Genomic DNA, 14,006 nt, shown 5'->3' with positions numbered 1-14,006 from the left:
TACTTGTGCCATCAACTCACCTATCTTTTTATAAGTGTGGCGTTCATTCAGATAAAGAGCTTTTGGTTTTGACCCAGTGCCATTTTTCCCTAATCGTATTCCGGTTGTGGGGATGCTGTCATGTTTGACATGGAGTCAAAAAGCAGGGAAACAGGCACTTTGGCCCACTCAGTCCGTGCCGACCATCACCCACCCATTGACACCAACCCTACACTGATCCCATTTCATTCTCCCCACATTCCCATCGACTCCCCCCAGATTCTACCCCTCGCCCACACACTGGGGGCAATTTACAGTAGCCAATTAACCCACCGACCTGCACGTCTTTGGGATGTGGGAGGAAACTGGAGCACCCGGGGGAAACCCACGCGGTCACAGAACATGCAAACTCCACACAGACAGCGCCGGAGGTTGGGAATGAACCCGGGTCTCTGAAGATGCACCCACATATCAGAAGTGGGAGGTTATACGTGTGTGCAGTGAGGGGTTCTCTCCTGGACACTGAAAACAGTGCTGACGGTGAACTGACAGGGGGTTTTAGGATTAATAACGGTCTCCTGGTCAGTTTGCTCCTGGACCTGGCCAAGGTGGCCATTCACAGGTCGAAGGTTCTGCTGAAGTTAATTGCCTGTCCCCCTTCTGGGGTTACATCCATGCCCATGTGTCTCTGGAGAAGGAGCACTTGGTATCCAGGGGGGCCTTCCGGGACCAGTGGGCGCCACAGGGGCTCGAGGGCATTCTGGATGTAATTTGAAACTATTGACTATAAATAGTCTGAATCATGAAATCTGCAATAATGTGATGCTGTAGTCACTGAATAAACCTCCTGAGGAAGAGGGGAAAAGGATTAGTATGGGTCTGATGGAGCTGGAGGAATTCAGTACCAGGCTCCAGAAATATCAGTCACTGATAAATCCATCCCGGAATTCTGGAGAAACTCCTTTATCCAGAGCATGGTAGGAATGTGCAACTCGCTGCCACAGGGAGCGGTTGGGGTGTGAGAGGAAAGTGGATAAACACATGGTAGGAAAAGGAATCAAAGGGCCGTTAGAGGGGTGGTTGGGATGGAGAGGGGCTGAGTGCCTGTGCTGTGATCGTGGCCTCAAGTGTCTGGTTAACTTTAGCTCCGGGACAGGTCCCAGCTGTCACCCTCGTCTCTCAAACCTTGTTCTGTCCCGTTATTGTATTCCAACATTCCAGAGAGGGGCAATGCTTATTTTTAGCTTTGTTTATCAGCTGGTTCCACAGTGAGGAAAATACTTTTACCGTCAGGGAGAGAGAGAGCACGACTTCACCTCCCAGATCAACAAATCAAGAGCGTGCCACGGAGGAGCAGTCCAATGGGGAACTACAAATCCCGGCCAAACCAGACCTGCACAGGTAAATCCTCCTTTGTTCAACCATCTCTCATGTTTAAGTGAAGCTTAATGGGTTACATTGGGACTTGTGTGCTTAGTGAAAAGGGAAAATGCTGGAAACACTCAGCAGGTCAGGCAGCATCTGTGGAGGGAGAAACAGAGTTAATGCTTCAGATTGATATCCCTCTGTCAGAACTAAAATAAGGAAGGATAGAAGCAGGAGGGTGTAAGAATGTCCATGCAGGCTTATCAACAAGGGTGGTGAGGTGGTGTCACAATGTGGTGGCAAGAGCAGACCCAGGTATAGACAGGGTGGGAATGGGTTCTGGATACAAGGTGTTCAGGAAAGGTAGGGCAGAGAAGAAAGGAGGGCGAAATGGCTTGGTAAATGAACGAGTGTTCTCCTGGTGGAGACGGGATTTTCCTGGGGAAATGTCCAGTGAAGCTGTATGGGTGGAACTGCAAAATAGAACATAGAAGAACTACAGCACAATTCAGGCCCTTCGGCCCACAAAGCTGTGCCGAACATGTCCCTACCCTAGAAATTACCAGGCTTACCCATAGCCCTCTATTTTACTCAGCTCCATGTACCTATCCAACAGTCTCTTAAAAGACCCTATCGTATCCGCCTCCGCTGCCGGCAGCCCATTCCCCGCACTCACCGCTCTCTGAGTAAAAAACTTACCCCTGACATCTCCTCTATACCTACTCCCCAGCACCTTAAACCTATTTCTTCTTGTGGCCACCATTTCAGCCCTGGGGAAAAGCCTCTGACTATCCACCTGATAAATGCCTCTCATCATCTTATACACCTCTATCAGGTCCTCCCTCATCCTCCGTCTCTCCAAAGAGAAAAGGCCAAGTTCCCTCAGCCTGCTTTCATAAGGCATGCTCCGCATTCCAGGCAGCATCCTTGTAAATCTCCTCTGCACCCTTTCTATGGCTTCCACATCCTTCCTGTAGTGAGGTGACCAGAACTGAGCACAATACTCCAAGTGGGGTCTGACCAGGGTCCTATATATCTGCAACAATACCTCTCGGCTCCTAAATTCGATTCCCCGATTGATGAAGGACAATACACCATATGCCTTCTTAACCACAGAGTCAAACTGCACAGCCGCTTTGAGCGTCCTATGGACTTGGACCCCAAGATCTCTCTGATCCTCCACACTGCCAAGAGTCCTACCATTAATACTATATTCTGCCAACATATTTGACCTACCAAAATGAACCACTTCACACTTATCTGGGTTGAACTGCATCTGCCACTTCTCAGTCCAACTTTGCATCCTATCTATGTCCCTCTGTAACCTCTGACAGCCCTCCAAACTATCCACAACACCCCCAACCTTTGTGTCATCTGCAAACTTACTAACCCAACCCACCCCTCCACTTCCTCATCCAGGTTGTTTATAAAAATCACAAAGAGTAAGGGTCCCAGTACAGATCCCTGAGGTACACCACTGGTCACCAACCTCCACGCAGAATACGACCCTTCAACAACCACTCTTTGCCTTCTGTGGGCCAGCCAGTTCTGGATCCACACTGCGATGCCCCCTTGGATCCCATGTCTCCTCACCTTCTCCATAAGCCTTGCAGGGGGTACCTTATCAAATGCCTTGCTGAAATCCATATACACTACATCTACTGCTCTCCCTTCATTGATGTGCTTAGTCACATCCTCAAAAAATTCAATCAGGCTCGTAAGACAGGACCTGCCCTTGACAAAGCCATGCTGACTATTCCTAATCATATTATACCTCTCCAAATGTTCATAAATCCTGCCTCTCAGGATCTTCTCCATCAGCTTACCAACCACTGAGGTGAGACTCACTGGTCTATATTTCCCTGGGTTATCCCTACTCCCCTTCTTGAATAAGGGAACAACATCCGCAACCCTCCAATCTTCTGGAACCTCTCCTGTCTCCATCGACGATGCAAAGATCATCGTCAGAGGCTCCGCAATCCCCTCCCTCGCCTCCCATAGCAACCTGAGGTACATCTCATCCGGTCCCGGCAACTTGTCTAACTTGATGCTTTCCAAAAGTTTCAGCACCACCTCTTTCCTAATATCTACATGCTCAAGCTTTTCAGGCCACTGCAAGTCCCCACTATGATCCCCCAGATCCTTTTCCATGGTGAATACTGATGTAAAGTATTCATTAAGTACCTCCGCTATTTCTTCCGGATCCATACACACTTTCCCACTGCTGCACTTGATAGGCCCTATCCCTTCGCATCTCATCCTCTTACTCTTTACATATTTGTAGAACACCTTGGGGTTTTCCTTGATCCTGCCTGCCAAGGCCTTCTCATGTCCCCTTCTGGCTCTCCTGATCTCTTTCTTAAGTTCCTTCCTTTTAGCCTTGTACTCCTCCAGATCTCTAACATTACTTAGCTCTCTGTACCTTTTGTAAGCTTTTCTTTTCCTTTTGACTAGATTTATTATAGCCTTCGTACACCACGGTTCCTGTATCCTATCATGACTCCCCTGTCTCATCGGAACATGTCTATGCAGAGCTTCACACAAATATCCCCTGAATATTTGTCACATATCTTCCGTACTTTTCCCTGAGAACATCTGTTCCCAATTTAATCTTCCAATTTCCTGCCTGAGAGCTTAATAATTCCCTTTACTCTAAGTAAACGCCTTTCTAGTCTGTCTGTTCCTATCCCTCTCCAGTGCTAACGTAAAGGAGATAGAATTATGATCACTATCTCCAAAATGTTCACCCACTGAGAGATCTGACACCTGACCAGGTTCATTTCCCAATACCAAATCAAGCACAGCCTCTCCTCTTGTAGGTCTATTTACATACTGTGTCAAGAACCCTTCCTGAACACACCTAACAAACTCCACCCCATCTAAACCTCTCACTGTCTGGAGCTGCCAATCGATGTTTGGGAAATTAAAATCTGTTATTCTCACACCTTTCTAAGATCTGCTTCCCTGTCTGCTCCTCAATATCCCTGTTACTATTGGGCGGCCTATAAAAAACACCCAGTAAAGTTATCGACCCCTTCCTGCTCCTAACCTCCACCCACAGAGACTCCGTAGACAATCCCTCCACAATGTCCACCTTTTCTGCAGCCGTGACACTGTCTCTGATCAACAGTGCCACTCCCCCACCTCTTTTGCCTCCTTCCCTGTCCTTCCTGAAACATCTAAAACCCGGCACTTGAGTCAACCATTCCAGCCCCGGAGCCAACCACGTCTCCGTAATGGCCACCACATCGAAGCTCCAAGTATCGATCCAAGCTCTAACCTCATCCGCCTTGTTCACAATACTCATTGCGTTAAAATAGACACATCTCAAGCCTGTCTGAACACTTCCCTTCTCTATCACCTGCCTATGGTACTTACTCCTAGCCTCCCCTATTTGAGAACCAAACACTTCTTCCCCAGTCTCTCCAGTTGAGATCCCACCCCCCAACAATTCTAGTTTAAACTCTCCCCCGTAGCCTTAGCAAACCTCCCCGCCAGGATATTGGTCCCCCTGGGATTCAAGTGCAACCCGTCCTCTTTGAGCAGGTCATACCTGCCCCAAAAGAGGCCCCAATGATCCAGAAATCTGAATCTCTGCTCCTTACTCAAATCCCTCAGCCACGCATTTAACCTCCTCCTCATTCTGTTCCTATACCCACTGTCGCTTCGCACAGGCGGTAACCCGGAAATCACTACCTTTGAAGTCCTGCTTCTCAACTTCCTTCCTAATTCTTTATAGTCTCTTTTCAGGATCTCATCCCTTTCCCTGCCTATTTTTTCTGTCCCCGCTTTTATAAGAAGGGGGTGATCGCTTTAGTGGGATCATACAATAGGTCCCCCGGTAGTCAGTGGGAATTAGAGGAGCAAATACGTAGGGAGATGGCAGAGAGCTGTAAGTATAATAAGCTTGAATAATAGGGGAAGTACTTTGGGACCAGTGACCATAACTCTATTCGTTTTAAAATAGTTATGGAAAAAGACAGGAATGGTCCACAAGTTAAAGTCCTAAATTGGGGCAAGGCTAATTTTGGCGGAATTACGTGACAACTTGCAGAGGTTGATTGGGAGAGGCTGTTGGCAGGTAAAGGGACATCTGGCAAGTGGGAGGCTTTCAAAAGTGAGATGGGGAGAGTTCAGGGCCAACATGTTCCTGTTAGAGTGAAGGGCAAGGCTGACAGGGGTCGGGAACCCTGGCAGATAAGGGGTATTGAAGCTCTGGTCAGGAAAAAGGAGGAAGTACCTGACAGGTACAGGCAGCTGGGATCAAGCGAATCCTTGAGGAGTATCGGGGATGTCGGGGTAACTGATGAAGGAAATCAGGAGGGCAAAAAGGGGACATAAGGTATCCTTGGCAGATGGGGAAAAGGAGAATCCTTAGAGATTCTACCAGTATGTTAAGATCAAACAGGTAACTCTGGAGAGAGTGGGTCCCCTTCAGCATCAGTGTGGTCATCTCTGTGTGGAGCCACGGCAAATGGGCGAGGTCTTACATGAATACTTCTCATCTGTATTTACGGTGGAGAAGGACGTGGAAGCTGGGAAATTCTGGGCGAGAACACTGATGTTCTGAAACATCAATATAATGAAAGGGGGCTGTTGGTGGTCTTGAGGTGCATAAAGGTGGATAAATCCCTGGGGCCTGACACAGTCTATCCTAGGACAGTGTGGGAAGCTGGAGAAGAAATTGCTGGGCCCTGGCAGAGATATTGGTATCATCGTTAGCCATGGGTGAGGTACCGGAAGACTGGAGGGCGGCCAATGTCGTGCCTTTGTTTAAGAAAGGCTGCAAGGACAAGCCAGGGAACTAGGAACTGGAGATTCTGAGGGACAGGATCCACCAGCATTTGGAAAGGCAGGGACTGATTAGGGAGAGGCAGCGTGGTTTTGTGGAGGACTACACTGGAGTCACAGAGGGACGCTCGATGGCTGTGGTAGGACTTGCCCACTGACAATTTCTACAAGGTGAAAACAGCTAGCATCAGTGGTAACGGCACATCACTTCCAGAGGAGCCCAATGCCTTTTATGCAGGCTTTGAAAGGGAGAACTATGCAGCACCCAGACGAGCCCCACAGCTCCAGGCATCCCTGTGATCTCAGTCCCAGAGGCCGACATCAATTGACTTCTGAAAGGGGAAGTTGGGAGACCACGCGCCAGTTCTCATTGGTGGACCAGCGGTGGAGGGTCAGCAGAATCACCTTCCTGGGGTTAACACCTCAGACGACCTGTCCTGGGCCTAGCACATAGATGTAATCATGAAGAAGGCACGCTGGCAACTTGACTTCCTTAGGAGGTGAAGGAGGTTCGGCTTGTCAACGAACACTGTAACAAACTTCTACAAGTGTACTGTTGGAAGTATCCTGACCGGTTGCATCACGGTCTGGGATGGCAGCTCCGATGCACAGGGACGTAAGAGGCTGCAGAGAGCAGTGGACACAGCCCGGTCCATCTCAGGCACAGCCCTCCCCACCACTGACAGCATCTACAGGCAGTGCTACCTAAGGAAGGTGGCTTCCACCATCAAGGATCCCCACCACCCGAGTCATGTCCTCTTCTCACTGCTACCGTCAGGCAGGAGGTACAGAAGCCTGAAGTCCCACACCACCAGGTTCAGGAACAGCTACTTCCCTTCAACCATCAGGTTCTTGAACTGACCTGTACACCCCTAACCCCACCCCAGCGACGGAACACCACAGACCTCCTCTTGCACCACCACAAACTGGCCTCTGATTGTGTTTTTTGGTATTAATGTCTTGTTTTTGCACGGTCTTTTTTTCTCTTCACCATCTTGTATAATTTATGTTCCGCGTGTTGTCTGTGCCCACGCGTCTGTGATGCTGCTGCGAGCAAGTTTTTCACTGTACCTGTACCTCACCATCCCTGTACCTCACCGCACCTGTACCTCACCGTACCTGTACCTCACTGTACCTGTACCTCACCGTCCCTGCACCTCACCATACCCGTACCTCAGTGTATCTGTACCTCACTGTACCTGTACCTCACTGTCCCCGTACCTCACTGTACCTGTACCTCACTGTCCCTGTACCTCACTGCACCTGTACCTCACCATCCCTGTACCTCACCATCCCTGTACCTCACTGTACCTGTACCTCACCGTCCCTGTACCTCACTGCACCTGTACCTCACTGTCCCTGTACCTCACCGTCCCTGTACCTCACCTCACCTGTACCTCACCGTACCTGTACCACACCGCACCTGTACTTCACTGTACCTGTACCTCACTGCACCTGTACCTCACTGTACCTGTACCTCATCATACCTGTACCTGTACCTCACCGTACCTGTACCTCACTGTACCTGTGCCTCACCATACCTGTACCTCACTGTCCCTGTACGTCACCGTCTCTGTACCTCACTGCACCTGTACCTCACCGCACCTGTACCTCACCATACTTGTACCTTACTGTCCCTGTACCCCACCATCCCTGTACCTCACAGTACCTGTACCTCACCATACCTGTACCTCACCGTACCTGTACCTCACCGTACCTGTACGTCACTGTACCTGTACCTCACCATACCTGTGCACAGGACAATAAACTCGACTTGACCTGAATATCCACGGGAAATTGTGTCTCATGAATTTGAGTTTTTTGAAGGGGTGACAGGAGGATTCACGAAGGCAGGGTGATTGACATTGTCTCCGTGGACATTAGCGAGGGTTTTGACAAAGTCCCACATAGTAGACAGGTCTGGATGGTTAAAACACGTGGGATCCAGGGTGACCTAGCCAATTGGATATAAGACTGGCTTAGTGGTAAGAGTCGGAGGGTGGTAGGGGAGAGTTGTTTTTCAGATTAGAGACCTGTGACCAGCTGTGTGCTGGAGGGATCAGTGCTGGGTCCACTGTTGTTTGTCATATAAACGATTTGGATAAAAATAAGTGGCAGGGTTAGTAAGTGTGTGGATGACACCAAAATTGGTGGCACAGTGGTCAGTGAAGAAGGTTGTCAAAGGTTACAACAGGATCTGGATCAACTGGGAAATGGGCAAAGGAACGGCAGGGTGGAACTTAGACACAAGAGATTCTGCACTTGCTGAATCTGGAGCAACACACAACATGCTGGAGGAGCTCAGCGGGTCGGGCAACATCTGTGGAGGGAAATGAACAGTCAATGTTTCGCCCAAGTCCCTTCATCAGGACTGGAAGGGAAGAGGGCAGAAGCCAGAATGTGGGGGGGAGGGGAAGGAGCACAGGCTGGCAGGTGACAGGTGAGTCCAGGTGAGGGGGGGAAGGTATATAGGTGGTGGTGGGGGGAGATGTAAGAAGCTGAGAGGTGATGGGTAGAAGAGGCAAACTTAGCCCAGACAAGGGCAAAATGATGCATTTTGGGAAGTTAAACCAGGGCAGGACAATACAATAAATGTCAGGACCCTGAGGAGTGTTGTAGAACAGGGAGACCTGGGGGTACAGGTATGTAGTAAGTGGCGACACAGGCAGGGTGATGAGGAAGGCGTTTGGCACGCTGGCCTTCATCGGTCAGGGCACTGAGTACAGGAGTTGGGACGTCCCGTTACAGCTGTACAAGATATTGGTGAGACCCCACCTGGAGCACTGGGTGCAGTTCTGGTCGCCACACTACAGGGAGGATGTGATTAATCTGGAGAGGGGGCAGAAAAGGTTCACAAGGATGTAATCGGGACAGGAGGGCTTGAGTTATGAGAGACCGGACAGGCTGGGACTGTTTCCCTGAAGGGAAGGAGGCTGAAGGGTGACTTATAGAGATTTATAACATCATGAGGTGCATGGTTAAGGTGGACAGTCACAGTCCTTTCCCCAGGGTAGGGGAGGCCAAAACTAGACAGGTTTAAGGTGAGAGGGGAAGGATTTAAAGGGGACCTGAAGGGAAAGTTTTTCACTCACAGGATGGTGTGGAACGAGCTGCCAGAGGACTAGGTCCTGTACTGCTCCTTATCTATGTACCAGCTCATACGACTCTCCTGGATGCACTTTGAAAATTCTGCTCCTTCTAAGTCCTTCACCATTTAATACCAGGGAAGCTGAAATCTCATCGTCTTACTTTTACATCTCTGTGATCTGTCTAAATATCTGATCCTCTAACTTCCGCGTACTGTCAGGAGGCCCGCAGTATACCTAGGAAAGTAATCACCCCTCTCTGTTCCCAAGTTATAGAACATAGAACAGTACAGCAAAGTACAGGCCCTTCGGCCCACCATGTTGTGCTGACCTAGATAAACCTTATCCACATTCAATCTATCCCCCTCTCTACTTCACCTCCCATAACCCTCGATTTTTCTTTCATCCATGTGCCTGTTTAATAGTCTCTTAAATGACCCTGTCGTATCTGCCTCCACCAGCTCCCCCGGCAGTGCATTCCAGGCACCCACCACTTTCTGTGTAAAAAAAACGTACCTCTGACATCTCCCCTGAACTTTTCTCCATGCACCTTAAACGGGTGATCTCGAGTATTGGCCATTGCCACCCTGGGGAAAAGGTGCTGGCTGTCCACTCTGTCTATGCCTCTCATAATCTCATACACCTCTATCAAGTTGCCTCTCATCCTGCGTCGCTCCAAGGAGAAAAGCCCTAACTCACTCAACCTATCCTCATAAGACATGCTCTCCAATCCAGGCAGCATCCTGGTAAATCTCCTCTGCACCCTCTCTAAAGCTTCCACATCCTTCCTGTAATGAGGTGACCAGAACTGAACACAATACTCCAAGTGTGGTCTAACCAGAGTAAGTGTGGCCTTACTTGAGGCCTACCTCATTACATCAATTATGGGCTCCTAAATCAATATTAATACAGGAGGAATAAAAAGATTGAGCATTAATATTGCTTGGCCACCTCTCTTCCATTGCCGTGACGCACCTGATAATTGTACAGGACATTGGATAAGAGTTGGGAGGGGAATGTTTGTGGGATCTTTAGAAAGAACAGGGAGCAGAGATAACTGGAGATTCTTAATAAGAGCCAGTGGATCATGATGGGCAGAATTACCTCTGGTCCTGCACTGCTGGGAGAAGAGGGGCCTCAGCAACCAGGCACAAGGGGGAGGCAGCGAGGCATGGGGCTTGGGCAGAAGGAGAACCGTTGACCAAGATGTTGTCCTTCCCACCAGATGAATGGAAGAAGAAAGTGAGTGAGTCTTACGCAGTGGCGGTGGAGAAGCTGCAGGATGACCAGCGCATTAAGGAGACCGAGCTGGTGGAACTAAAGCACGTCTTCAGGTGGGGAGGAGGAGGCTGCGGTGGTTGAGCAGTTCATTCCTGGGTAGGGTGGGGTCCTTCCTGACCCTGCTCTGTCATCAGAACCCACCCACTCCCCCCTCTGTAACATCCCCACCACTACCCCACCTCAGCTCATTAACTGCTGAAACCCTCACCCACGACAGAGACCTCTCCACACTCCACGACCCACTCACTCCCACTCTTCTGACTCAATTCCTGCCCCCACCCTCAAGAAACCTCAAACCCTGCTATCTGTCCCCCAACCCCCTCCCTCCCATTCACTGCTCCCCATGTACTGACAGTGGCTCCTGGTCCCTCTGGCCCCTACACCCCTCCCCGTCTCTGTGACCCCCTCCTGCCCCTACACCCCTCCCTATCTCTGTAACCTCTTCCGGCCCCTAGACCCTACCCTCCTTTCCTGGCTCTGTAACCCCCACCGGCCCCTACACCCCTCCCATCTGTAACCCCCACCGGCCCCTACACCCCTCCCATCTGTAACCCTCTCCGGCCCCTGCACCCCTCCCCATCTGTAACCCCCTCCAGCCCCTACACCCCTCCCTATCTCTGTAATCCCCTCCAGCCCCTACACCCCTTCCTGTCTCTGTGACCCCTTCTGGCCCCTCTCAGAAGCTGCCTGAACAGCCCTGGGCAGAAGGTGGCGTATGTTTGTATGATAGGGATTACTGCATTAAAGGCACTATATAAGTGCAAGCACTGTTGAGGGGGTCAGACTTTAACCTGGGCCCAATAGACCAGGAGGTTATGACTGTCCTGGTTGAGGCAGTGACAGTGGCCACGATTACAGAAACGTTAAAGTCCTGAAGTCAGACTGCAGGGAAACAGGCCCTTCGGCCCACAGAGCCTGTGCTGACCATGGAGTACACGTCATAGTTCCGCAAAACTTCATCACAGCCTGTCTGTTTGTTTAGAAATCCCCACAGTTCAGCATCCGGCTCATCAGAGGCCCCGTTTCCCGCTCCCTTCGAACTCACCAGGTTCACAGACTCATCGAATGAGGCAGCACAGAAACAGGCCCTTCGGCCCATCACGTCCATGCTGACCGTGCTGTCTACCTGCACCAGTCCCATATGTTACATTTGGCCCAGACCCCACTGCACCTTTCCTGTCCGTGGACCTGTAATGGACCCACCTTGACCACCTCCCCGGCAGCTGGTTCCACCCTGGGAGTAAAACCCGTCAGATCAGCTTTGAGCCTCTCCCCACTTCACTGGGAGATTTATTACACTGCTGTGTAACATCTAAAGTAATGGATTCAAAGTGTGTTTAGCTATTTAGAAAAGTAACATCCAATAATCTGGAAAAGCTGCCAGTCTGACCCCTCCCAAGTGCCGGCGTGCTGGGTTATCAGAGTTTGCTGTAATCCTGTTTAGCAGCACTGGCTCCGTGACCTGCCCCTGTCCCAGGCACTGCCCCACTAACGTTCTCACCTTGTATGTCTGTTGTTGGATGGTCAGACACTGCCCAGCGATTGGTGGGTGAATGGAACGTGGGGACGGGTGCTGCGGAAGGGGGTGAGAGTGGGAGGGTGTGGGCAGGATGACGAAGGAACAGACCTCCTTCACCGATCCTGTCCTGCCGTGTTTTCCCGCTGATATTGGCCCAGTGTTTCCCTCTCCAGCTCGGACGAAGCCTTCAGTAAAGTGAACATGAACTACCGGACAGAGAACGGATTGTCCCTTCTTCACCTCTGCTGCATCTGTGACGGTGAGTCCCATTCAACACCCCCCGCCCGCCCCCGGTGCTGACCAACCTGCCCCTGTTCCAGACGCCCCCGCTGTTAACGTTCTCACCTTGTCTGCAGACCTCCCCTTTTCACTCTCTGTCAAAGCCCCTCCTCATTTTGAACCCCTCTATTAAATCTCTCCTTCACCTCCTCAGCTCTGGACGCCAGGGTCTCCAGTCTCCCCATAGGGTTGAGGTTGCCCTCCCCAGCTCCATCCCAGTGAAGCCCCTCCACACCCTCTCCAAGACCTGGACATTCCTTCCCCAACACTGGGCCCACAATGCAAGTTGTTTTTGTAAATTGTCCCAAAAGGTGTCAGCACAAGTTCAACTGAGATTTAAGTTGAACTTCCAATTGGTAGGTTTCTGGCCTGGGGTCACAGAGTCAGAGAGTGTTCCAGCACAGAAACATGCCCTTCGGCCCATCGAGTCCATGCCGACCATCACCCACCCATTGACACCAACCCTACACCGATCCCGTTTCATTCTCCCCACATTCCCATCAACTCCCCCCAGATTCTACCCCCCACCCACACACTGGGGGCAATTTACAGCGGCCAATTAACCCACCGACCCGCACGTCTCTGGGATGTGGGAGGAAACCGGAGCACCCGGGGGAAACCCACGCGGTCACAGGGAGAACATGCAAACTCCACACAGACAGCGCCGGAGGTCGGGATCGAACCCAGGTCACAGTTTATTCTTATTTGTAAGATTCATTTTCCCATTTAAAAAAAATTCTTTAAAAATTCATGGGAGAATTTGTGTAAAGTCAGATTTCAATGTGTTCTGTTAAACACATCAACAGTACTTGTTCCCTCCTTGAACGACACACCTGTGAGGTTTCTGAGAGGCTGTTACCCAAGGCCCAGACTTCGAAACACTTCACACTTCTCAGCACTAAACTTCACCTGCCACCTCTCTGCACCCCCCCAGCAGCCTGTCCAATCTGCCTGGAGCATCTAACCACACCTGCAGTTACAGCTCTCACAGAGCTGGATTTACATTCCCCACTTTCGTGGTGGAATTTGAACATCTCTGAATTACTACCCCTGGACTCTGGGCAGCGCGGCCATTACCTCCGTTCTCTGCGTGCTCAGTGCTGGTGTCGTTCGTTGACAGGTAACAAGGCCCACGTCAGGACCCTGATGCTGAAAGGTCTACGCCCCTCCCGGCTGACCAAGAACGGATTCACCGCCCTGCACCTGGCTGCATTCAAGGTGAGTGTGAGGAGGTGCCCCTGACGATGGCGCAGTCGCCACAGCTGTACAGCGGGCAGAGCTGCTGCCTCACAGCCCCAGAGACCCGGGTTCGATCCCAACCTCCGGCACTGTCTGTGTGGAGTTTGCATGTTCTCCCTGTGACCGCGTGGGTTTCCCCCGGGTGCTCCGGTTTCCTCCCACATCCCAGAGACGTGCGGGTCGGTGGGTTAATTGGCCGCTGTAAATTGTCCCCAGTGTGTGGGTGAGAGGGAGAATCTGGTGGGGGTTGATGGGAATGTGGGGAGAATGAAATGGGGTCAGTGAGGGATTGGTGTAAATGCGTCAGCACGTCTCAGTGGGCCGGTAGTCTGTTTCCATTCTGTGTAGCGGTGTGAGACTCAGTGATTTAAATCCACACTCTGATCAGTGAAGTGTCCAATGTAACAACAGCAGAAACCATTCACAACCCACCAGTCAATGACACTAATTGGATCAATGACATCCTG

General features: G+C 50.8%; 1 protein-coding gene across 1 annotated transcript in view; it reads left to right on the top strand.

The window, feature by feature from the left end:
- The first annotated feature begins 1,329 nt into the window (after window positions 1-1,329).
- The window catches only part of tnni3k (TNNI3 interacting kinase), a 175,960-nt gene continuing 163,283 nt past the window's right edge, over window positions 1,330-14,006 (top strand). The window contains exons 1-4 of the mRNA XM_052011797.1: window positions 1,330-1,380; window positions 10,447-10,555; window positions 12,195-12,280; window positions 13,421-13,518. Coding sequence (XP_051867757.1) covers window positions 1,341-1,380; window positions 10,447-10,555; window positions 12,195-12,280; window positions 13,421-13,518 — 333 coding nt within the window. The 5' untranslated portion in view covers window positions 1,330-1,340. The remainder of the gene's footprint in view (window positions 1,381-10,446; window positions 10,556-12,194; window positions 12,281-13,420; window positions 13,519-14,006) is intronic.

This window comes from Pristis pectinata, chromosome 3 (genome assembly GCF_009764475.1).
Source record: "Pristis pectinata isolate sPriPec2 chromosome 3, sPriPec2.1.pri, whole genome shotgun sequence".
In the NCBI taxonomy this organism is placed as follows: Eukaryota; Metazoa; Chordata; class Chondrichthyes; order Rhinopristiformes; family Pristidae; genus Pristis; species Pristis pectinata.
This window is presented reverse-complemented; position numbering and strand designations above follow the sequence as displayed.